Below are 27827 nucleotides of genomic sequence, written 5' to 3'. Positions count from 1 at the left end.
TACATAGTAAAATAAACAATCGACCCATGATTCCAAATATTATTTTTTATGCTTTAGTGATGCACAATTGTTTGGTAATCTATTATTGTAAATTAATTTGAAGATATGTTTCAGCCGTCCTCAAAATTATATCATTTTTAATAATTTTCAGAATATACTTTTTGATAGTAATTTATATTTACAATTTCTACTTTGTCGGTTATATTGGTTAAACTGACAATTTTGATTATAAATTTGGATCACTTTTACTAAATAAATACATCCATGATTTTTTTTTGTCCATATATATACTTGATTCGAGTTGATTCGAATCAGGTTTTTTTCTGATTCGAATCATTCGAATCGGGAATTTTTCGAGTCGACACATCACTAGTGCTGATACTGCTGATGTTGACTGTTCATTGAAAGAAATCAAACGTGTCTCATAATCAGTCTCTCAGTCATTCAGTCAGTCAGTTGTTAGCGTTGTTAGTGTCTGTGAAAGAAGAAGCGGCCCGACGTCAAACCTGTTTAATATAAAAACAATTTCAAATGTGAGTTGACATTGATATTATAAACTTTGCAATTTTTTTTTAATTGTTTGTATATAATACTATTTATTTTCAGTAGTTTCTCACGAAATAAATTCTACAACAGTTTTTGTTATTTACTAATGTTATTTATATGTCAGTTTTTTTCAATATAAATTAACTTTTTCGTGTCGACGCGGAAAACAAAATTATAACATTTTTGATGATTCTTTAATCTGTGCACTGATCTTGTATTTAAATAACTATATCAAAACTCATCACAAATGAATTAATAAATTTAATCAGAAATTAAATATGTATTTAAAATTATAAAGTTTTATACAAAGTTATATATATCTTGATAGTTTATATATATATATATATATATATATATATATATATATATATATATATATATATATATATATATATATTAGGTTGTCAAATATCTCCCTTCCGCTTTTTTGCTCTTGGTTTATAATACAAAAAGGCGGAAGGGAGATATTTGACAACCTATTATATATATATATATATATATATATATATATATATATATATATATATAATCGTACGCGCTGAACGATTTTTTTTAATGTTATCCCAGATTTCTTTTGCTAATACTCGAATTAAATTGGACTTTAATAATTTAATCGCTTAACAATTTATTTGATACGAAGCAGTTAATAATTCCGCAATTGGACTTTAATCACGTCAACTGAACTCTAATACAAAACAAGTATAAAATATTTGCTGTGTCACATATTTTCTATGAGTCTATTATTATTTTTTTTATTGTTTCTAATATTGATATAAAAAAATAACTATTATCATTATTAACTTCCCGTGGGGCAAGTTATAGTTAATTGCAAAAAAATCTATAATAAAAATTTTTATATATTTTTACGTTTCAAAGGTTTCTAAATATTTTGGCATACCTTAGAAAGAATTGGATGTATGTGTGTGTGCGTGCGTGTGTGTGTGTGCGAATACAAATTTTCGTCGACGATTTCAGGAACACGGTTCAACCGATTTCAATTATTCAAAAAACATTCGATTCCTATTAATAAGGAGACGTGCTGATTAGTTTTTGGCGAAGGCAGGTATAATCGTTCCGAAGATACGGGGCAAAAAGTGCTAAAAACAGTAACTTAGTTTTTAAGAGAATGAAGCGTCGTCAGATGAAGAACTGATTATATTTTTGGAAAGGCAGGCCTAGCGGTTTCGGAGATCTAGTAAAAGCCATTTTGAGGTCAAAAATGATCATTAGACATACACACATCAAATTATCAGATATTTTATGGAGATTTTAATAATGTGTATCAATTTTGTTTACATTTCCATGGATTTGTTAACATCGTTTACCCGCGTCTTTGAAAAAAAGTTCCAAAATATTTCAAAATAAAAAAAACATTTTTTCCAAAGTGTTTTTTTTAAAAGTATTTTTTTTTTCAAAAATTAAAAATTTCTCAAAAATCTAATATTTTCGAAGTTTAAAACAAATATAATCTTTTTTAAAAAAAATAATTTTTGGTACGGGAAGTTCCAGCAATTTGTCTTAAGGTACGATGCCATACTCCGCTAGCTAACTTATGAATTGATTCCAATAAAATTTATTGGAATCAATTCAGAACGATGCAAAAAAAAACATTTTTAACTTTTCGTAGAGTAAATTATAGTAATCGTCCAGAAATCGAAATATTCGAAATAAATTTTTGACATGAAATATTCAGAAAGCATTCGATTCGTATTGATAAAGAAACGTCCTGATTAGTTTTTGCAAAAGTTGGTCCAGCCGTTTCAGAGATATGGTGCAGTGCAGGAAATCGTAATTAAGTTTTTGAGAGAACGAAACATTCGATTTGAATGATTGAAAAAACATTTGACTTGTATTGGCGTTAAATTTTTGCAAAGTCGGGTCCAGCGGTTTCGGAGATCTAGAAAAAAGGTTTAAAAAATACTATTTGGCGGTCGGAAATAAGATATTTTTGACAGAATTGGTCAACCGATATGAATGGTTATCTCAAACCTTTAGGAATTTTTCAAAAAAAGGAAAATATGTCTTGAAAAGATTTCTAAGTTTCCATAATATTTCTAAGCTTTAAAAAGATATCAATTTTTTCAAAACTATTCAAGTAAAAAAAAAATCAAAACATGATTTTTTAAACAAGCATTTTTTTTCCAATTTTTTCAATATTCAAATATTTTCAAATGTTTTCAAATATTTCGAAAACTTTCACGAAAATTCTCTCTTTTCTGAGCTTTTAAAAATTTTAAATTACGGTACGGGAAGTTCCAGCAAAGTTCCATGATGCTTTGCACCACTAGTTTATACATTTATATAATTTACATTGACGCTTTTTTGGTATATGTTTGTTTATTTATTTATGTTCAAATATATATACTTGTAGATATAATATTTATCTTTTTATAATATTTTTTATCACCGTGTGCATACATGCATAATTATTACATGAATCAGCTAAAATATATAAAAAACTGCTTTATGTAAACAAACATAAACATAAACATGTATTTACGATTATTTTAATTTTTCTAGTTTTCTCTTTCTTCAATATTTTTACATCCTAATATGTGATTTAGTATCTAGTGCAACATTAAATAAAAGATTTTTTTAAATAACTATACAATATAATGAATAATTCAAATTTTATTAATTATATACAATTTATAAATAACTTTTGTGCATTATTTCTTTCGCTACTTTTTGTATCACCTTTTTTTATTAATATTAAATCATATATAATTTATTTATAGATGTCCATTTAAATGTGTGTATGCGTGAGATCTAAAAGCCTTTATTCTCATAAAATTATTTTTTTATTTACAAATATTTTCTACGTTTCGGGGATATCGGATATCCTCTTTCTTTATTATAAAAAACCATTTGTTGTATATTTTATATTTTATTTATACATTTTTTATATATTTGAAAATTATTTGAATTCACTAGCCGACCCAGTTATTGAATGAGTTAAATACTTCAAGTACAATACAATATAATGAGTACACCATTTTTTTCTCCGGCTCGTATGTAAAGAAATGATAACTTTCAAACTGGCGAATGAACAATGATCCATGAACATTCTAGGTTTATGTCTAAATATTTTAACAAACTGGCCCTTCGATTTATCATTTGTAATTAGTTGGATTAAATTAAATGGTAAATTAATCGGTATCATACATATAGGAACGGAATTTATAATTGTTGATGGTGGCTTTGATTACGTTGTTTGTTATTTTTTCATGGTCATACAATGAAACTTACAATCCATGTTGATTATTATTACGCAATATCATAAATTTCGTTTTTTAGTTGCAAATTATTCAACTAAATTGAATTTTGTATATAATTGATCATCTTGTGCTTCGGTAAAAATTAACTGTTTTTGAATTAAATCTCTAATAATGTTGTTGATTTTATTGACGTCATTATTTTGCTCGTTGGCTACTATGAATGAGGTTTTAAATGTTTACATTCATTTCCAGGAAAAAATATACGAGTTTCTTTTTTGCACCGTTTTGCATACATAATATTAGTCCGCTATAAATGTCTTCCGCGTTAGTTCGATTCAAGCCGTACAGTAGTTATTTGTCTAAAAAAGCATTTTTATTTTGCTGCAAGATCACTCAAGATCATGACGCAATGAATTGGATTTATTTTATCAAGCTAAATATTTAATCTAACTGAAAGATTACTTTTGCGATTTCTATTACATTCAGCATTTATTAAAAAATCTACAAACCAGTTTATCAAACTTTCAAAACTTTTGTTACATGCATTGCATCTCACTGAGTGAGTATTTAGTACCTTTAATGAAAAATTATTCGTTTTGCATTATTATTTTTTATTCACGTATTTTTCTCGTGATTTTTTAACCCCTTAACTTACGATTTAGATTTGAAAATGTCGGCCCAAAGTTGTTCAAGCTGGCGCGGCGTTTGTGACTATTTTCCCTTGTAGTGTACGGTTTATCACAAAAATAAAAATAATTTTGTGTTTTATAGTTTCGTATGAATAAATATTTTGCAATGCTTGCGTTCACCCTACTGAGCCATGCCGCGTACGCGGGCTATGCCCGTAATATTCACTTTTGGCCTAGCAATCGCACGCGGGCTCTGGTCGTCATTTTAAGTTAAGGGGTTAAGTTCCCGAAGGAGAAATTTATAATTTCATAAAAAAAAATCGATTGGCTAATTTTATGTTTTCTCGACGTTTCAAGCCGAATGAGACCAATTTTGAAAAAAGTATGTCTGTGTGTATGTGTATGTTAACAGATTTTTTACCGTAAATCGACGTATATATAAAAATAAGTCGGGTTTTCCTTCCTGAACGCACGAACCGATTTCGACAATTTTGCATTCGTTGGGAAGGTCTCGGGCTCCGCAAGGTTTATAGCTAATTAAACTATCCACTAAGGAAAATTAGTGGTGCATGGCATCGTGACTTAATGCAAATTGCTGGAACTTCACGCACCGTAATTAAAAATTCGAGTAATGACATTAGTGAGAATTATCAGAATTATGCTTGGTTAAGTCAACGAGCAATTCTTGTCGCAAAGAATAATGATGTACGCGCACTGAATTTCACCATTCAATCAAAAATTGCTGGCGATTTGGTGACATACCAATGATTCCGACTGGTCTTCCGTTTGACTTCAAACGATTGCAATTTCCAGTTCGCCTTGCGTTCGCAATAACAAGTTGCAAGGCCAATCGCTTAGTGTTTACGGTATAAATTTCAAATAGATTATTTAGAAAATCATTGTTTTTCACATGGGCAGTTATACGTTGCCTGTTCACGAGTTGGGAAACCATCCGCTTTGTTTGTGTTAACGTCAGACTAAAAAACAAAAAATGTGGTTTACCAAAGAGCACTTCAATGAAACGGATAATTTGCGGATTTACTTTCATTTACTTAGAGAAGTTCAACTAAAAAACACTTCATTTTTGTAATCGAAATAAATTCATTACTGTTGTGTAATAAAATCAAATTTTTCCTTTTCAAATATAAAACAAACAAAAAATTTCTTCATCTTTCTCACGAAACCATCTGGTGGCGAAACGGAGTTCGTCGGGTTTGCTAGTATATATATATATATATATATATATATATATATATATATATTATGAATTTAAAAGTCGCATAGGCACATATGATTTTCGGATACTAGGGATCAAAATAAGATACTTTGTCGAAGAAACCATATCTCTAAAATGAATTCTGATGTCCCGTAAATTGGCCCAAAGATAAGGATTGAATTTTGAAAAAATCCGTTTTGGCCATTTATAGTGCCTCAATCGCGTCCAAATATATGATCTACCCTCCACTAACTTCGAAAGGCCGATATGCATGGTGGACTTTGAAGGGGAAGTCCCAGGCGGTGTACCATGGATATGGATAGATCGGCTGATAGATGGAAAGTTAGTGGGTGTTGCTCATACATTTGAATACTTTCGGGGCGCTCTAAATGAGCCAAAACAGGATTTTTCGAACTTTGACCCAATCTTTGGGTCAGTGCACTGAACATAAGAATATATGGTTTCTTCGGCAAAGTATCTTATTTTGATCCCTTGTATACGAAAAACGTATGTGCCTATGCAACTTTTTTACCCATAAAAATCTACCCGCCCTAATATATATATATATATATATATATATAATTTTTCTGTATAATATATAATTTTTTATAATTTTTTTATTTATGAACAAAATAAGCAAATACAATGTTATTCTCAAAATTTTGATTCACTTATTGCTAAGTTATAAAACTCTAAAAAACAAATGCGATTTTTAGAGTTTTATCCATTTAATTACCATAAGAAACTTTGGTTGGACTGCGGACTATTTTAAAGTTAACATAAAGAGCTAAAACTTTCAGAGTTTTCTATTATAATTTTAGAAGCATTTGATGAGCCACTGAAAGCAAAAAAATTTGAAAGTGACCATATTAAGAACCACCCTAAATATGTATTCGATAAGTAGTTATTTTAGAAATACTATTATTCTTCTATTCGTGGTTAGGTAGTTGTTGAATTAATGATTTACCTGCTAGTGACAGAGTTAAAACTTCGCAATTATAACACACCTATACTTGAGTTAAGTAGATATAATTGTTATCGAAAGCCCTACTTTCATAGCATATCATTAACAAGATTTACCTCATTATAAAATTAAATATTCATTATCTAAAGTAGCCGATTACATAGCACACAAGAAAGTTAATATTTCACATTAATATTACAGGTTTGTAGAATGTGAAGGTCTTATGATATTAAAAGTTAGTTGTACATAAAAGCGAACTAAAAATTATCTGAACAAAAAGAAACTTATCCTTAAGCGATATTTTTGCTAATGTTGTTTTTATTGACGTATGCTATGTCATTACTGAATTTCAGCCTATATTTATTTGGATTATTTCTTGTTTTGACTTAATAAACGAATAAATTTTACGATCTGACTAAAGCTTTGATATGATAGTATTACAGTGGTACCTCGACTTACGAGTGACTCGATATACGAGTTTTTTGGGATACGAGCCGTCAAAAAAACGTTTTGTTGCTTCGACATACGAGCAGAATTTGAGATACGAGCTTTGAGCGAGTAAGAGTTTTTTTTTATAAAAATGTTAAGGGCATAATGAAAATATTAATAATTTTGTCGGTTGTGACAATGATTTTCATACTATATAAATAGTTTGGATGCTTTATGATAGTAAATTATTTTATATTTAAAAAATTTAATTATATATTAATATTTTTTTTGTAGTAACGATTTACCCACGTGAATATATGAAGGAATATTTTAACGTTTGAAATGTTGTGAATACATTAATAGTTATTGTATAGTTATATACGTTGAGTTCGTGTTTTTTTTTTTTGCTATTTGTACATTTACAAAATATTATGTAGTTTTATAACTACGGATCTAAAGAAAAGGATAAAGGGTAAAATTATTATAAAACATGAGGATGACAAGGATGCAACATCATAAATATGTACTGCGTTTAAACAAAAGGATTAGACCTAACAATAATTTATAAACAGCTTCCTGGGCTCTAAAAGTTTGTGGATAAAAATCACTTCAAAAAGTTCTAACATTTTGAGTATGGGAGTTGTTCAAAAAACATGTCTAACTCATTTCCACAATATCATGAATAGGCAGGAAAAAAAATAAAATTAATATATAGTAAATTTATTTTTAATATTCAAAAAACCTAACAAAAACCACAGTGCTGGAACGAATTAACGGCATTTCAATGCTTTTATATGGAAAAAAGTGCTTCGAGACACGAGTGATTCGACGGAACGAATTAAACTCGTATGTCGAAGTGCGACTGTACTTTATAATATGTTTACATCATTTGAGGTTTCAAGTATAAACTTGTGTTTAAAATTACTTTACTATTAATTAACAATAATTGAGATTATTGTTATATTTTTTTATATTATCATATAATTGTTTTATTTTTTTAATTCTTTATAACTTTATACTTTAAAATGCTGACAAGTGATGTTGATAGATTCCTAAATTACCAATTGAGATATCAAAACAGAAACCATCTATCTTTTTCTTAAATTTTATAGTTATTACTATAGATTGTTACGTTCATTACAAATTGGCTTTTAGATATATTAACATTTTATCTTAACAATAACTTAAATAAAAATTAATTTTACGATTCGAAAAGTACTTACAAACTTCCCGAAGGAGAAGTTTGTTTTCACCGAAAAATCCGATTCACTAATTTTATGTTTTCTCGACGTTTCAAGCCATTCTGAATCGAATGAGACCAAATTTGGAAAAAGTATGTGTGTGTGTGTATGTCTGTATGTGCGTGCGTGTATGTCAACAGATTTTTTGCCGTAAATCGACGTTTTTTTCAAAAACGGTGGGACTGATTTCAAAAATTTAAAAGCCATTCGATGTATTTGGACAAGGACTAGCGTTTTTGAGTTTTGTGCGACGATCGGCCGAGCCGTTTCTTTGTAAATCGCAGAAATCGATTTTTATTTTTATTTTTTTGGCGGTGGACACCAGAGTCTTCTAGATCATACTAAAATATTACGGCCCTACGACAACTTGTTTAGATTTAAAAATTCGTCAAAGTTTGCAAAAATTACTATCGTTTTTTGGCGTTTGTCAAAATTAGACCTTTCATCGAAGTTTGCTCAAAAACGCCTGAACCGATTTCAGAAATTTAAAAGTCATTCGATGTATCTCAATGAGGACAATTGTTTGTCAGTTTTGTGCAACGATCTGCCGAGCCGTTTCTTTGTAATTTGGCGAAGGCAGGCCCAGCAGTTATGAAGATACTGAGTTAATTGTGCAAAAAATTGCAGTTTTTGAGAGAATTAAACATCCGATTTGAATGATTCAAAAAACTTTCTGCTTGTTCTGACAAAATATTTGCTTTTGGGAAAAAAAATTCATTTCAAAATTCTTTTTTAATTTTTTTTTGTATATCGAAAATATTTCATATTTTTATTTTAATTTGGCTAAAGTTCTAAAGCTCACTTATATACTTTAAATAAATAATTTCAACTTTGCAATTCAGTTTATATAATTCTTATAACTATTAGACAATGTTACAGTATTTGTTTATAATAATCTATTTGAAAACATTTAATATTCCTCGAACATTTCGTTACGGTACGGGAAGTTCCAGCAATTTGCCTTAAGGCACGATGCCATACACCACTAATTGTAATTAAGTTCTAATTGTTTTTAACATTGTAGTTAGTTCTTTTGTCGAACATTTTAAAATTCATTTTTAGCAATTCGCATTTATGAATGTAAATTTTATTCTCAGATTCTTAGCGTTTCAACGCTGTTCAGTATTAGTCTTTTTTAGCTTTACAAACTTTACAAAATTTTGTTGTGACTAAACTTCCTGTCCAATTGTTCATACAATGTAGATATGTTGAAGACATTCTTTTGTGTTTGGATAACAATTATATTATTGACACTTTAAATTCCTCTAATAAACATTTGCATTTTATTTGCGAGCTTGAGGTTGATTCTCCATTTGTTTTTTAGGCGTTGAAATAATAAGAAATGACACCAAATTAGTCAATGATTGGTATCAGAATCCAACTTCTTCAGATAGATTTTTTTTCATTCTCGTTTAGTTAAAATTACTTGTTTCGTTGATTAATAGAGTCATTTTATTAAATTATAAGACTTTCTGCATTGAAAATTTAGATTCCTTTCAATTCTCGCTAACAATTCTTATCCTTCACATTTAGTCAATAATATAATTAAAATTATTTTACATCATTTACAAATTGCTATCTAATTGCTAAAATAATTTTCTCTCTATTTTAAATAAATTTCTTACCTGTTCAAATGGTATTTAACATTTCTTAATAAATACAACTGCACTTAAGGTACCGTACCGTATTTTTCTTAATTTTTGAAATACTCGTCTTTTGCAGTTGTGATTATATTTTTACAGACATAAAATTAGTATTTTTGATGTATATGTATTTACAAGTGAAAATGGATATCAATCCTGCTTGATATCAGGTTAACCGCAACGTATATTTGGAATCTGGAATGTTGAGATTGCACCCTAAAATTGCTTGATAAAAGGGAACCGAACTAAATTAAAACAATTCACATAATATTACACATATAGATATACAGTACTTAATAATGCTTCGACAAAATATTAATAATGTCTCAGTTAAGCATTTTATAATTAGATTTCCATTTTAATATATATCGAAAATTTTACAAACACAATTTGAATGTTTAAATAAGTGTTAATCAAAATATCATTAAATAATAATACTTAATATAAACTCAAATAATTTATTTTAACTCTTTATTTAACATCTTTGTCATTTTTACTTTAGGTAAATTGCATGAAATTATTTGTATTTCTAAAAATAATTGAGTTAATAAATAAGAATTGAAATACTTTTGAACTTGACCGACCTTCACCAAAAATTAATTTACACAATCGTCAACTGATAGTCTTCAAATAGACATTTAATTTTTTAATTCGGATTATAATTTACTGATACAATTTGATTAGTGGTGCATGGCATTGTGCCTTAAGGCAAATTGCAGGAAATTCCCGTACCGTAGTTTAAAATTATTAAGAGCTACAAAATTAATTGAAAACTGAAAAAAATATAATTTCGAAACTTTTGAAAAAAAAAACAACTTTTTTTAGAGTTTTGAATGTTTTAGAAAGTAATAAAATTGTTGAAAAAATCGACTTCTTTGAAAAAACAGTTTTTTTTTCAAATTTTGTATCTAAAATGTGAAGTCGATTGATTCAAACTGCCGAAAATGTCGAAGACATTTGTTTGAACTATATAAGTCAACTTTAAACATTATAAATTTGATACGGAGCCCGTAGGAATGAAAACAAATATTTTAAAACCTTAGTATTTAAAATCTCTATAAAATATCTGACATTTTGATGCGTTTGATCAGTTTTGACCGCCAATTGCTATTTTTTTTAACTTTTATTTTTGGATATATATATATATATATATATATATATATATCCTTTAAATTTAAACATTTTTTTCTGAATGCTCTTTTGGAAAAAAACGATATAACAATCTTCAACTCATACTCTTCTTTTATCTATGCTTAAACTTTTTGCCTCGTCATTTGTCCTGAAATTATTAGAAATATCAAGTAGATGATTTAACTAGATGAAAATATGCGAATGCATCTCCTCTTTTCAAGCTCAGATTTTATCATAACTATAATAAATATTGAGAAGTTTTAGTGGACTACATTATTGCGCTTGAAAAAGTTAAAATGTTTTTTAGTTTCATGTGGCAAGTACGGGAACTCGATTAAATTTTAATTAGAGTCATTCGAAGGCCCGTAGATTTTTTTTCGATTACCCAAATTATTGTTGAAATCTATTTTGTAGAGTACTATATTGAGAAAATTTAAGCGAATACCACCTCGCTTCTTACAAGAATGCGTCGCCCAATGACGGATCCAGGGGGAGGGTCACTGAGGTCATTATTTATAAGTATACCTAGTCGCTGTAGAGCGTAGAGTATTACAATGTGAGAGACTATTGTAAATTATTCAATTTTGTACAAATTTTCCAAACAAATGGGTTATTTTCGACAAATGGTTTAAATATTACACAATAATGAAAAATGAACACGAGCTTAATGTATGCACGGATTATTTTCTATAATCAGTTAATTCAATTTTTAATTCATTTTTATAATTAAACCACTTGTGGTAGGCTTCTAATATTTTAGTATATTCACTTACAATTAGACCAGAAACTATCGCCATGCAAACTCTTATTAAAATCACCAACTAATGATGCAAAGCATTATGCCTTAAGTTAAATTGCTGGAACTTTCCGTACTAAAAATTATTTTTTTAAAAAAATATCAACATTTTTGAAAAAAAAAAATACTTTGAAAAATTTAGATTTTTGAGAAACTTTAAATTTTTGACAAAAATTTACATTTTTGGTAAAAAAAGATTTTTTGGAGAAAATGTTTTTTTTATTTGGAAATATTTTGGAAATTCTGAACATTTTTTTCAAAGCAATCGTAAGCGCCGCGTCGCCGTCTAATGGACAAACGATGTTACGGAACCTATGTAAATGTAAATACAATTTTTACGTATTATTAAAATCTCCATAAAATATCTGATAATTTGATGTGCCTATGTCTAATGATCATTTTTGACCGCCAAATGGCATTTTTATTAATTTTTTTTACTAGATCTCCGAAAAAGCTAGACTTGCCTTTCCGAAAATTTAATCAGTTTTTCATCTTGTCAAAACAAGTAAAACGTTTTTTAAATTATTAAAATCGGACGTTCCGTTCTCTTAAAAACTGAGTTACCGTTTGTGACACTTTTTACCCCGTATCTTTGAAACGGCTAGACCTGCCTATGCCAAAAACTAATCAGCACTTTTCCTTATCAATACTTAACAGCAATCGAATGTTTTTTTTTTTGAATAATTGAAATCGGTTGATCCGTGTTCCCGAAATCGTCGACGAAAATTTGTATCCGCACACACACGCACACACACACATTCATCTATTTTTCATTTTTATTTTCGATTCTTTTTCGATTACTATAACTTACACTACGGAAAGTTAATTGCCCTACGGAAAGTTAAGAACAACTTTTGACAATCATTTTGAGACCATGGTCATCATTATCATGAAAAATTTCATAAAAACAATTAATTATAGAAAAAGGCTTTATACCAGTCGATCTCTTAGAAATTAATCAGCACGATTCCCAACTGAAAGCTTTCGAACAGATTTTGAATTTTAAAATTGGTTCAGTATTTTTGGCTAAAACAGCCGATCGTCAAGGGTTGAAATCGGTTCAGGGTGTTTGAGAAAACGTCAAAAATCTCACACACACAATGACATACCTTTTCCAAATTTGGTCTCACGCGAATCTGAATGACTTGAAGCGTCGAAAAAACTAAATATTAGAAATTCAGACTTTCCAAAGTAACTCTCGTCGGATTTGTAATAAGATAAGATAAGATTTGTAATAGGATAATATTTGGATAGTTACAGTCAAGGTGCAGATTATACACCATTGTAATAGCTGATAAAATAAATAAAATTAAGTCTACGCGTAATCGTTTCAGTCTTTAGAATTTGCACTCTCTAATCTTATCTAATCGATAGTATAATAATGTAAATAACAAACGTTGCAAAATTTAGTAAATGCTTAAGAGAAAAAAATATCTAAATCTAAATATTTTTATATGATATTATAAATTAATACATGTTATATATATATATATATATATATATATATATATCTATTGAAGTTAAATATAAATTTATAAATAAGTCAAATACCAGGATAGCGCCTGGTAGCGCCCATTTTTTATAAAAATTGAACTGAGCGCCATCCTGCGATTAATGTACACACCAGGTCAATAACATGTCAAATTCGCGGTGTTTTTTTATATAGAACCTCATTTGATATCTTAAAATTGTGTCACATTGCACAAATGTTTTTTTTATTTTAACGTTATCTTAGAGTTATCTATTGTTTAATTTGTGAAAGTTGATGGTTATATTTATTTTACAGATTTTACAAAACGATTGTTGATAAAACTGCAGCCATGGTGTATGAAGATGTATGTATCCACATGTTATAATATATTGCATATTATTAATTAAATTATATTTTTTGTAGATAATAGAAAATGCTCGCGCAGCTTTTAATAGTGGTAAAACTAGACCTCTAAAATTTCGAATGAACCAACTTAAACAATTGCTCAAATTGTATGAAGAAAACACTAACGAAATGTTTGATGCATTAGCAAAAGATTTAAGAAAACACAAACAGGAATCAACAATTTTAGAAGTGGAGTATCTAAAAAATGACTTGAAGAACACAATATATAATTTGGAGGATTGGATACAGCCTATAAAGGTTTTTACAAGCATTTTTAAATTGCATGTTTAGCGTAACTGCAGCTTGAGATCTTTTTTTTTGTATGACACAAATATTATGTATTATTAAATACACGATAGGGATAGCCATATTGATTGAATTTATTGACTTTCTCTTAATTTTTAAAGAACTTGGGATTGATCATCATTGTTTAAGTTTGCTGAGTTCATAATTTTTAATAACAATTTCTATTTGTCGCATTATTTTATTATCTAGATTAAGATGGTAATTATGATATCCTTATTTATAATACCATATAAGTTGTCTTTGTTGGATAAATTAAAATTTTTGACATATGTTTCAAACACATTCCAAAATTAAACATATAAGATCTGTACGTATATAGTATGTATAGTATTTACTGTTATTATTATATTATGAATTCTTAATGTTGTATTTAAGGTTGTCCCAAATTCAGTTATCAAACAGTGCACGTCATTAAATTCAATGTGGTTCTTGAAGTATGGCTTTTTCAAAATGTGTTAATAAAATGTGAAATATATATATATATATATATATATATATATATATATATATATATATATTATTATTTATATATTTTATTTCAAATTCAATAGCCAGAAAAAGGGTTAATTAATGCTTTGGATGGAGTATACATCTATAAAGATCCATATGGCGTTGCTTTAGTTATTGGAGCATGGAACTATCCACTGCAATTGACGTTGGTACCTGTTGCTGCTGCCATTGCTGCTGGAAATTGTGTTATAATAAAACCAAGTGAAATTGCTCCTGCTACAGCAAAGTTTATAGCTGATATGATTCCTAAATATTTGGATAACGTAAGAATTTTTTTAGATAATTTATTGTGAAGGTTGAGTAGCCAATGGTTGCAATAGTCTCAAGAAACTCTGAGCAGTAAAAATGCATGCTTTGTAATTAAGTTTGATATGATACTCTTATGACAACTTTTCTGACTTCATAACCTTTTTTCTAAGCACTAGTTGGTATTGTGTTTATCTCACCTAGCTATCAATGCATTATTTCTATCTATCCTTGCGTTATTAATGTTTTAGGATTTCATATTTTTGAGAACAGAAAAATGGCACAGTGTGCTAAATCTAGTGAATATAAGGTCTAAAACAGTGATTCCCAAACTTATTTCACCTACCGCCCCCTTTTCAGAAAAAATGTTACTCAGCGCCCCCCTTACAAACTTTCCGAAAGAGAAGTTTGTTTTCATCAAAAAATCCGACTCGCTAATTTTATGTTTTCTCGACGTTTCAAGCCATTCTGAATCGAATGAGACCAACATTTGGAAAAAGTATGTGTGTGTAGTTGTGTGTGCGTGAACAGATTTTTTGCCGTAAATCGACGTGCCAAAAACGACTGGACCGATTTCAAAAATCTAATAGCCATTCGATGTATCTCGATGAGGACTATTGTTTGTCAGTTTTGTGCGACGATCGGCCAAGCCGCTTCTTTATAAATAGCAGAAAAGTGAAAAAAATTTTGTCCACGTTTTAGCCCGCAATTCTGAATCCATTTTGAAAATTCAAAACCCGTTTGAAAGATAATTGGTTGGGAATCGACCTGATTAGTTTTTGGTAATGATCGGCCGGGCCGTTTTCTTGTAATAAAGTGTTTTTATTAATATAAGTAGTAGTAATTAATAAGTAGTAGTAATTTTTTAGACAATTTTTATGTTTTCTTTGACAGTCTACCACAGTCTTATAGACCTGTGTCTATGACACGGGTCCTACGACAAGTCGTTAAATTTGAAAATTCGTCAAAGTTTGCAAAAATTAGTATCGTTTTTATGGCGTTTGTCAAAATTAGAACTTTCAACGATGTTTGCTTAAAATTTAGAAGCCAATCGAGGTATTTCGATTATAATTTTAATGTGAGGGAAAAGGAATGACGGGGGATGCGCTTGTACCTACGGTAAACTTGTTTGCAAAAAGTAATAAAGAAAGTCGCGTTAAAATTCAAGCAATAGTGGATTTAGACTCAGAAATTAATACCATATCAAAATCGCTATTCCAAAAATTACGCGTTAAATCTCAATCCAGAAGCCTTAAGCTCCACGGTGTTGTTGGAATTTCAACGAAATCGAATAATTTTACAAATTTAGAAATATTTAATGAAGATGGTACATTTGCAAAAAATAAAAAAATATAAATGCCTTTGTGCTTACGAAAATATCGAGTCTACTACCCGCGCAGCAAATCCAAATTGCTGAACTAAATCTTCCTAATGTATTAAAACTTTTAGATTCACACTTAATTATTCCGCGCGAAGTAGATATGTTGATAGGTGCTGATACGTTTTTTGAAATTTTATGTAACGAAAGAATTATACTAGGCCCCGATAAATCTGTTTTACAAAAACCGACATTCGGGTGGACAGTTACGGGTAGATATCAAAGAAATATAATTAATAGCACGACAAATAATGATCATATATCCGCCAATCTTACAGATTCTCTTACAAAAAATCAAAGAATCCCTTACAAAATTTGTAAGGGATTGTTGTTTACACAAATTATCGTCATACAAAGAAACATATGAACCATTCTTTTCATTAAACCTTTTGCGAAACAAGAATTGGCGGTGCATAGTTTTAAAACTGATTTACTTACTAATACACCTATTCAGATATGTTTGAATAACTTCAACTAAAATATTATCTTTATATAATTCAGTGTTAATTTTAATCATTTATTTATATATAATATTAATATCATAATATTTTTTTAGTTTTATGCTTTAAACGCCCCTTACAACTAAGCATCGCCCCCTAAATACACCAAAGCCCATCACCGCCCCCCAGAATCGCCGCAGCGCCCCCAAGGGGGCGCTGGCGCCCACTTTGGGAATCACTGGTCTAAAATGAGATTATCTCATTGTGCTTGCTTTGAAACCTTTCCATTAGCAGATACATTATTATGATGCTAAAGTAATGATGTGTTTTTCTATCATTTTCAATGTATTTTTATTGTATTGTTTCTTAAATTGCTAATTTCAAAATTATACTTTTTTTTTATTCACCATGCATATTACAAATATCTTAGTTTCTAATAAATTTTGTACATATTATGAAAAACATGAAGATGCAATGTATTTAATTCCGAAACGACGGTAAATAATTAATTTAAAATTTTATAGGATTGCTATCAAGTAGTCCTTGGAGGTGTGCCAGAAACTACAGAGTTATTAAAACAAAGATTTGATTATATATTTTTCACTGGATCTACAAGTGTTGGACGAATTGTTCATGCTGCTGCAAATAAATATTTAACTCCAGTGACTTTAGAACTGGGTGGAAAGAGGTATGATTTTTTTCCGTATAAATATTTTGAAGAAACATAGCAAATTATTGTTATTTCAGTCCTGTATATTTGGATAATACAGCCGATATTGAAATTGCAACAAGAAGAATTTTGTGGGGTAAATGTATCAATGCCGGACAGACATGTATCGCACCAGATTATTTACTATGCTCTAAAGAAGTAGAAGAACGGTTTTTAAATTGTGCCAAACAAGTTTTCAAAGAATGGTATGGAGATGATGTTAGTGCAAGTCCAGATTTATGCCGAATTATTACTGATAGACATTTCCAGTGAGTATTATTTTTTTTTGTCATATTATTTTAACTAAATGAGAATTTAAATTATTATTAATTTTTTTAGGCGCTTAAGTGATTTCTTGCAAAACAATGGTAAAATTGCAATTGGAGGTAATACAGATCCCAGTCAAAAGTATATTCAACCTACTATTCTTGTGAATGTGAAACCGACTGATCCTATAATGCAAGAAGAAATATTTGGGCCAATTTTGCCAATCATAAATGTAGAGAATGCGTATGATGCTATAAAATTTATAAATGATCGGTATGTTGTTTCTAAATTCCATATAAAATATATTTTTTTTTTTCAATAATATCATCTGCAATAAGTGTTCTGTTTAAACACGCTGTTTAAGAGACATATCCATTCAGCACTTATAATATAAGCATATTGTTATTTTTTATTTATACATTTTCACACATTTTGAACAAACGATTTTAAAAAATATTTTTAACTTGAAAGATTACCATGGCTGTAACAATATCTAAGATGAATTTTTATTTCAATGATATGTGTATTTTCAAAATTTTATTTTATTTTTTAATTATTTTTATTTTCATTTTATCAATTCATTTATTTTAAATTTCATTTCATCCAGTTCATCGCCACTTGTAATGTATTTGTTTACGGCTCAAAAAGATGTGCGGCAATTATTTGTTTCCAGTACGAGGTCAGGAGGCGTCTGTGTTAATGATACGATTATGCATTATGCTGGTGAGAAAAGGGTGCAGGTTAAAAATATGTGGTTGCGGTTTTATAAAAATAATTCTTTCTGTGATATTTTTTTATCAAAATTAGCAAGTATTTTTCAACTAATGGTGGGTTGCGGGCATTAATTTTTTTAAATGGCAAGTAGTATTGTTATACAAAAATACTTAAAAGTATTTATCTTGAAAATCATAGTGAATTAACAAACACTTTCATTATACAGTTAGCATATATATGCTGATGATTTTATAAATTTATTGAAGTTTAAGTGTTGTTCAGATAATTTTTTAATATAGAAATCAAGTAAAAAGTATGTGTTACAACTTAGGCTTGAAATTACGATTTTATTTCTGAGAAACAATCACAGGCTTTTTGTTTCATCTTAATTGTATGTTTTGTTAATATTATTGTTAGTGTGATGATTGGTTGAGTGTTTGTTCAATATCAGCAGATAGTGTTCCATGTTTCTTAAATAGAGGAACCGATCTTATTTGAAATAGTTTCGAAAAATTTTCAGTTGAGATACAGATTGATTAGTTATTTGTGTCATGTTTCAAATTGTTCTAGTTTAAAGTATATTTGGATAGGTGTGGGGTTTATATATAATTTATTGATAAATGATTTGCATTTGCATGTGTTTTTAATATTCATCAGATATGAATTTGAGTTAGTTACCAATTCGTATTTGACTACATATTTGACATATTTTAATCTAACACATTGTTTTATTATCTATACAAAACTTATCCAAAAATAACAATAACAAACTATTTGTCTTAGTATGATTTAAACATTCATTCAACATTCTATGTGAAATTATTTTAAGTTTGGACTATTTTGTGAATATTTTGGAAAAGTTTTGATCAAAACATTTAAACATTATTTTGCCCTCATTGTAATTATTGGTTTCGATATGTTACTAAAACAATTAATTAGGATTACTTTCAAATGATGTTACTTAGTACTATATTATAGTAACAAATTCCAAATATAGGTATTTATCTAGCGCAAACTGTTTTCTGCTGAGCTTTTTAAAACTTTTAGAATTTCTGACATGCAAGGGACATGAAGGCTCCTTTTTTATGGACTTGTGATTAATAAATAAAAATCTTCTTAAATTATATTATTTTCATAGTTTTAACAAAAAAACAAATTCAAAAATACATTCAAAATATGTCTTTGCAAATTTTAGGATAATCAATTCATATAGTTGTTTGACATTAACTATCATCTTAAAGTTTTTGTAATTGCGAAAAAGTTGGAAAGTTAACATATTAAAACTATTGACATATCTTATAAAATGATATACAAGGATTTCGCTTCCATTTAAATTAACACCAAGAAAGCGAATTGAACTCTTGCGTTTTTGCAGTGATATTGAAAATCATATGATTTTCAGAACCAAAATTACTTGTTATTTTGATTAAAAATTTCAGTATTTTCAGTTTAAGTTCATAATAATAATTTTAGAAGAAAAAATTTTTTTATTCTGGTAAGAATTTATATATTGATTTAGAATTTTTTTTTAAGTAACTTAACACAACTGAGTTTACACACACTTCGAAATGATTTAAATGTATATTGGATTTTTTTTTTTGACTATGTAATATTAATACAAAATATGGTTATCTATCTCTGCCATGCAGTAAATATCATATTTTGTTTTTCTATTTTATTTTATAACTTGCTTTGGTCTTAGGGAGAAACCTTTGGCGCTCTACATATTTAGTGATAACAAGGCTGATACTAATTTGATTCTCAATAACACGTCCAGTGGAGGAGCATGTGTTAACGAAACTATAATGCATTTAGGAGGTGGGATTTTTTTAATATAATCTTTATCGTCTTGCTTAATATGTCAATTATTGTGAATTCAACGCGTATAAAAAGAAAGATTAATTTAATTGTTTCTATCATTTATATTTTGTATGCTAAAAATAATTTGTATTATAGTTGAAACTTTACCTTTTGGCGGTGTTGGTCAAAGTGGTATGGGAGCATACCATGGGGAACACAGTTTTAACACATTCGTGCACATGAAGAGCTGTTTAGTTAAAGATTATAATAAAATAGCAGAATCTTTAGCATCGTAAGTACATCTATTATAGATATAAAAATGTTATATAATTACATGAAACCTAATTAAATCAACTTAAAAAACTAAACACTTAAAAATTTATTTTTAGTAATTTTTTTGAGTGAAGAACTTTTTTTACCAGTGTGACTATAAAATCTTAATTATATTCCTAGCTCATCATTACATTGTTTAAATTTTCAGTGGCCGTTATCCCCCGTACTCCGATAAGAAGACAAGTTTTGTTGCAGCGCTGATGCGTAAAAGACGAAGCTTATCTCTTACATATTTACCGCACGTGCTTATGTTTATATTGGGCTTAGGATCAGTTTATGCTTTTCGCGCTCTTGCGAAGGTAAATACATAATTATTTATTACGTGACAATTAATGATGCGATATTTCTATGTTATTTGAACATTTATTCTAAAAGTTCTCATATTATTGAACACTAATGAACATCAATGTGAGTCTTTTAATAAATCTTCCATACATGATCAATAATTGCAAATATTGAATTGTATTTGGTTGGTGTGTGGACGACTGATTATCCTTGGATATTTCGAGTTTGTATCTAGGGCATTGACAACACACTTCTTGTTTATTGATATTTTTTTCATTTAATAATAATTTACAAGTTGTTTTCGCTGATCACAACCCAAAAGTCCAGTCGACGATTGCACTAATAATAATGCCGTCGATGCGCATTGCAGAGGTTTTATAATCGTTCGAGTAAAGGTACCCGTCAGAGTAATTGATTAATCTGTTTATTTATTAAGAGGCCTACAAAATAATACGTTCAAATTCAATTATATTTAGAATGTCAGGATAATGGTAATTTAAAGAATAATTATGTAAGAAATGTGTTATTTTCTACATTTTTATTTCTGTTGTTGGTTTCATATATCATTTGTCATACTTGCCAAACTCTGCCCTCAAAACAAAACGACTATTTTAAAAACTTATAACTGGTTCTGTGTTTCAATATTTTGATAAATTTGAAATTTTTTGAATGGGGTATTTCAAAATTGCAATGTGTATTAAACTTTTTTTTCTTTAAGAGTGGTGTACTAAAATTTTGATTATATATATTATTAAAAAATTAATTTTTTAATTTATATTTTGCTATATATATATATATATAATTTGTTAATTAGTTAAAATTGTTTAATATCATTGTTGTATGCATGGTTGCATACAACAATGCGTATATTAGTACCAATGGCACTCAATTATGGTTTAGCAAAATGCTAAATCGGACGATCAAGTTTTATCAATTTTTCTCCAGACCATGTATAAGTGTATATATGATTATCACTGCAAAACATATACTTAATTCAAAATCTATCATTGATTTTTCAGATTACTGCTACATGGATGCCGATTATTGATGTATGGATACCATCAATGAAAAATATCAATACATAGTAAAGTATTCTTCAGTTCCCAAGTATCATATTTTTGTGATTATATTTTTTTAGTATTATCAAATTTAATAAATTATCTATCAAACTATTTTTAAGCCTTCTATTTTTCTATGATTTTTGAATAGTTAAAAACGTATTTGTTTTTTCTGCTTAATCATGTAATAATCTTATTTAATATGCTTTCAATATAAATTCTTCGAAATATAAATGTATATTTTTGGATTTAGTTTTTAACAGTTTCTTAAGGTGAAGAGATTTAATATAACACCATAAAAAAATTATCAACATAATAGATCGATTCTCTTATTTTGAAAGTTAAATTTGCACTTCCAAACATTGTAAAAATTGTCATCTTGAATCATCTGGTTTTCAGTACCTTTATACCTTTCCTTAAATGAAACATTGCATTCATAATTGATCTTGAAATGACGTGAATATATTATGCCAGATGTCAGTTTATCATTGTATGTTTATACATTGTGTCAATATTATAATGAAAATAATTTTTTTTAGTAATTTCAGACTAAAGTATACTTATCTTTTCATATGCTAAGGTAAATGAAGCCGATAATATAGCAAGTATAATTACTTTCGTATAAGTCTATTCAAACTTTCAACTGTGATTGTATGAAAAGAGTCTAATTTGACATACTTCCTTGAAGTGTAGAACTACTTTAAGGATATTTGAATTATCTACAACTCGTGCCTCACTTTATTTTGGTACTTCTCCGCTCTTGTCTTTTTAGTGCTGGTAAGAACGTCAGTAAATTTTCATGGGGTTTGTATAGATGCGTAATTGTACCAATGCGTATATATAGCAATAATTTCTTAAATTCTCGAATTTTATCAAGAATTGCCGCTCAACATTCAATGCATGAGTTGTCCAGATGAAGCCAAAGCCGCCATTACATACAACAAACTTCATGAAATTTTGTCTTTTTTAAATATTTTCAAAAATTATACAAATAAATCGATATTTTTAATTTATAAAGTCAAGTATATACAATTCTTGAAATTTTTTTAGTGTTTTTATATATTTCAACATAACTTTGTTGACTTTTTGAGTATATAACAAAACTTTAACGATTTTTTTTTAATGAAATAATTTTACAGCAATCATGAATATCAAATTTGAAAAGCATTGCATAATGGTAAAACCGTTTGATGAAAAAACGTGAAATTTTCAATATGGTACGGAACTTGAAGATTTGGAAATTACGTGCGAAACCAAAATCTTTGTTACAAATACAAATGCAAATTATTAGGTGTACAACTTTGCTTCCGCCGTTTTTTTTTTTCCAAAATTAAAAGCTTTATTGCGAAAAAGTGCTTACAGATGTATTATTCAAAGTATTGTCCTTCGCTAGCGACAACTTTCTCCTATCTTTCCGGCAATTTTCGGATCCCGGCTCGGAAAAAGGGGTCCTCTTTTGACGCTATCCATGAAGCAATCCATTTTTCCAATTCTTCGAAGGATTGAAGATGTTGATCTGCCAGGCCGTGTGCCATCGAACGGATTAGGTGGAAGTCAGAAGGGGCGACATCTGGGGAATACAGCGGGTGGGGCAAGACTTCCCATTTCAGCGTTTCCAGGTACTTTTTGACCACTTTTGCGACGTGAGGCCGAGCATTGCCGGGATGGAGGATGACTTTGTCATGTCGCTCTTGATATTGTGCCCGCTTTTCTTTTAGCTCGCGACTAAGGCGCATCAGTTGCGTTTGGTAGCGATCTCCTGTGATGGTTTCACCCGGTTTTCAGAGCGAATTGTTCATCTTTGAAGGTTTTTTCTCTTCCACCACCATGTTTGTCTTCGGGATCGAAATCACAATTTTTAAAACGAGACCACTCCCGACACGTTATTTCACTCAGAGCAGCATCACCGTAAGTTTCTGAGAGCATTCGATGCGCTTCAGCTGCATTTTTTTCGAATTGTAACAGAAAAGTAAAACTTCCCGCAAATGGCGAGAATTGGGACAAAAACGGGCATTTTCCAGCGTGAATAATACGAAAACAAGAACAACTGTCACTGAAACGGAGATGACAATTCGTTAGGCATTGTCCACACTCACTTTAAAGACATTATCATCTATGTAGTTCAATCAGCCTCAGCCGGTAGAGCCACATATCGGAAACGGCGGAAGCAAAGTTGTACACCTAATAGTATTCTTTAAAATCATAAATTTCACTTTTTTGCGGATTCCAAATTAATAATATGGAAATTTTATTTGTTGTATTTCATAATATATAACAATCTTTTATCAACATTTTTACTCGAATTATTCAAGTCGGCAACATTTCAGTTTATCACATGCATACCAGAAGCGGAAGCGTAATGTGTTTTTGCTGGGCCTCCGTATAAAACTTTGTTTGGGTGCAATAAGGAAGCGTAACAATTTCTCACAAATTAAAAAAAAGCATAAATATTAAAGAAATATTTATTGTTCATAATTATCTATTTTTCACTTTTTCCAAAATTTTATAAACTATTTGAATTAAATATAGAATCTTTTTTCGGCAAACTTATTTATTAAATTATTTATAGCTGGTGATGACATTAATTTTTCAAAAATTTCTTTTGAACGCAATTGCCCTGCTGGGAAAAAATTGCTTTTTTATCCTTATTATACGTTATTGGACATTTTTGTTAATTTATCTCACACCCGTTGGGGGTAAGGTGGCCAGGAACCCCGTATAATTGATGTGATAGATACGGCGATAGCTTCGCCACTGATTTACACTCATTCACTTGTTTGTTATATATCTACAACAGTTAATGAGAAGAAATAATAATGAAACAGAATTATACTCATTTGTTGCAGATGTTCACACATTTTCATAAATTTTTGCTCATTGTAGTAATTTTACACTCTTTGTTGCAGATTTCCAATCATGGGAATAAATTTACACTTGGATGAGTAGATCATCGAATCTACTACAATGAGTGTAAAATTACTCTAATTGTAAGAATTCTATCCACGCTTATATAAGTGTAAATCTACTCCAAGGATTGTGAATTCACGTATATACAGGGTGGCTGATATGTAATGCAACAAAGTAAAGCGCTATAACTTTGTCATTTTCATTTTAAATTTCATTGTTCAAAAGCAAAAATGTCGGAAATAACGTTAAATTTTAGAATCAGTTTATATTTGTTCTAATTGGCCACCTTTGGCACGAATTATGGCCTTCAAACGGCAGAAAAACCATGACACGCTGCACGAAAGTGGCTCTGTGGTATTTTGGCCCATTCCTGGCGAGGCGCCTGCTTAGGATGATTGACACTTTGGTATTTTTTAGTGTGAACCTTACTCTTCAAAATTTCCAAGACACAAAAGTCCAGCGAATTTAGATCCAGAGATTTTGGTGGTTATTGTGCGATGGAAATGAAGCGAAAAAACTCTTTTACAGGCCATTTTTGGTAGACGCGTACTGAGTTTGATGGTGCTGAGTCCTGTTAGAATGTCCATGGTCTGCGACCGAAATTTTTGTCTATCCAGGACTTCAATACTACCTTTAAGACATTTTCCCGATAATTTCGGCAATTATTTTGATCCCACGGTCGATGAATAAGAGCGGAATGTCATCATCGGCCGTTACGATGGTTCACACCAGTACCGTCAGCGGCGCTTGAGTTCTGGTGGCCAATCAAAGATGTAAATTTTTAGCTGACCCTTTTGGCAAGTAAACCCTATCATTTTGTTTGTTCACAAACTGCTCGATTTGGAAGGACTTCCCATCTGAGCAAACCAAATTCGGTAACTAGCCACTTTCGTGCAAGCAAAGCAACCCCTTGGCTCCTTCCCGTCTAACTTTGTTTTGTGCATCGATGAGCTCTTGCACTTTTTGGAACTTTAATGGCTTTAGTCCAAGCTCATTTTTCAATTTGTGTTGCATCCGTTTTTGCGATATGTTCAGCTCACGGGCCGTTTTTTTACCACTGCGACACGAATTTCGCTCGATTTTTGCCTATACTTTTTGGATCATTTCTGGGGTTGTTAGTGTTTTTTTTCGTCTACTTTTTGGACGCGGTGCAACATTGAGTGTATCACGGTTACGAGATATGGTACGAGAAACAAAATATTTGTTCACATTTAAATGCTGGAGGGCTCTAAATATAGCCATTTAAGGTTTTCCAGCCAAGTATGAAGCAATCGCACTATCACGCTTGACTTCCATCACGAATAACTTTTTTTCTGAATGCAATAGATCAAAATGCTTTTGTACGCTTGTAAACAATTAAATGAACAATCACTGGAATAAATCTGTCATCTGTCTGATGAGCGGTTTAGAAATTATAGCGGTCTGAAATTGGTTGCAATACATATCAGCCACCCTGTATAGTGTGAATCTACTACAATGAGCGTAAAATTACTATAATGAATATAAATCTTCTCCAAGAATTGTAAATATTCGTATATGTGAGAGTGAATCTACTGCAATGAGCGTAAATCTACTATACTATGAGCATAAATCTATTCCAGGATTGAAAATTCGCGCATATATAGTGTAAATCTACTGCAATGAGCTATCTGCTATAAAGAGCATAAATGTACTCCAAGAGCGTAAATCTACTCCAAGGATTGTGAATTCGCGCACTATAATGAATATAAATATTCTCCAAGAATTGTAAATACTCGTATATGTGAGAGTGAATCGACTACAATGAGCGTAAATCTGCTATAAAGAACATAAATGTATTCCAAGGATTGTGAATCCACGCATATACAATGTAAAACTACTACAATGAGCGTAAAATCACTATAAGTATAAGGCTTCTCCAAGGATTGTAAATTTTTGTGTATATGAGAGTGAATCTACTAGAATAAGCGTAAATCTACTATACTATGAGTATAAATCTTCAAGAATTGTGAGTTCGTGCGTATATGAGTGTAAATCTGCTCCAATGATTGTGAATTCTACTATAATGAGTTTGTCTTACACTCGTTGGAGTAGATTTATACTTATTATAGTAGATTAACGTTCATTGTAGTAATTTTAAATTCGTAGTAAATTGAAACTCGTTGTAATAGATTTAAACTCATTATAGTAGATTTTCGTTCATTGTAGAAATTTGAACTCGTAGCAGATTAAAACTCGTTGTGGTAGATTTAAACTCGTTGCAGTAGATTCAAACTCATTGTAGTATATTTACACTCGTAGTCGATTGGATGATCTACTATAAATTTTAATTATTGTTCTAAATTTTATTTATTTAAAAATGAACTGCATCTATTTATGTCTCGAATATCCCATTTTACTTCGTAAACTCAATGGCCATTAGTCATCAACGACGTCTTTAATCGCCGACGGCCTCGCGCTTCAGGGTGCATCACTAAGCTTTTAATTCAAAATTTGTGTAATTTTGATCATAATTTGATTAGCAATAAATCTACTTTACTATAATTCGGTTTATGTTATTTAATATTTTCTTGACCAAAAAAGGGTGGGAGGCTCGCCAACATTAATTTCGATGACACCAACGTCTAGTCTAGCACCTCTATTACTTGTGAATTTTAAAAAATTATAAAAAATATGTTTTAATTTATGTTTTCAATTTCAGGCTACTAGTTCGGAAGAATGAAGAATTTTCGCAAGAACGAGCTCCGTGATATCTCTACGTCTATTATTTTTTATGTGGTGATTGCGTATAATGTTGGATAATATTCTAGATAAATTATATATATATATATATATATATATATATATATATATATATGTATATATATATAATATGTACACGTGATAAGCGTCTCTTCTCGTTCGATGTTTTTTTTTATGATCACATAACAATTGAGTCAAACATCGCCTGCACATTACTAATAATATTCGAACAGTTTGAATGAGTATACTTCTTTGTTGTTAATATTGTGTGTTGGTAAATAATGAAAATAAAACTGATATTATTATATAAAACAATACATATTTACATAGCTGCTCACGCAAATGCATAAAATATTATAGCATACTATCTTATATGCGATATTTTACAGAATTTTACCAAAAGGGCATTAACTGCATATGAATAAGTTGAATTGCTCTGGGTCAAACTTTGTATAGTTTGTTAT

The 27827-nt window shown here is 29.6% G+C and overlaps 1 protein-coding gene across 4 annotated transcripts; it reads left to right on the top strand.

Annotated features, from left to right (window-relative positions):
* Positions 1–446: 446 nt before the first annotated feature.
* LOC113377138 (aldehyde dehydrogenase, dimeric NADP-preferring) lies at positions 447–27389 on the top strand. 4 transcript variants are annotated; one of them, XM_026617348.1, is made up of 11 exons: positions 447–533; positions 13600–13648; positions 13708–13947; positions 14547–14768; positions 17094–17257; positions 17317–17547; positions 17618–17818; positions 19962–20077; positions 20216–20351; positions 20541–20691; positions 27323–27389. In XM_026617348.1, the coding sequence occupies exons 2-11, from the start codon at positions 13634–13636 to the stop codon at positions 27341–27343; spliced, it is 1497 nt and encodes a 498-aa protein (XP_026473133.1). In that variant the 5' UTR covers positions 447–533; positions 13600–13633; the 3' UTR covers positions 27344–27389. The 4 variants fall into 4 exon arrangements, 3 of the variants coding, with proteins under 3 accessions (XP_026473133.1, XP_026473131.1, XP_026473132.1); XM_026617346.1 differs by lacking the exon at positions 27323–27389 and adding an exon at positions 21697–21785; XM_026617347.1 differs by lacking the exons at positions 19962–20077; positions 27323–27389 and adding exons at positions 18153–18268; positions 21697–21785.
* Positions 27390–27827: the final 438 nt, after the last annotated feature.

This window comes from Ctenocephalides felis, unplaced genomic scaffold, assembly GCF_003426905.1.
Source record: "Ctenocephalides felis isolate EL2017-DRISC unplaced genomic scaffold, ASM342690v1 CF-g0.4_SCAFFOLD_01886, whole genome shotgun sequence".
Taxonomy (NCBI): Eukaryota; Metazoa; Arthropoda; class Insecta; order Siphonaptera; family Pulicidae; genus Ctenocephalides; species Ctenocephalides felis.
Note: the sequence above shows the minus strand (reverse complement) of the source record. Positions and strands in the feature narration are given on the sequence as shown.

Coding starts and splice junctions, on each gene's coding strand:
- LOC113377138 (XM_026617346.1), top strand. Junction 20,352..20,540: donor ATAGCAGAATCTTTAGCATC/GTAAGTACATCT, acceptor TTAAATTTTCAG/TGGCCGTTATCCCCCGTACT. Junction 20,692..21,696: donor CTTTTCGCGCTCTTGCGAAG/GTAAATACATAA, acceptor TTGATTTTTCAG/ATTACTGCTACATGGATGCC.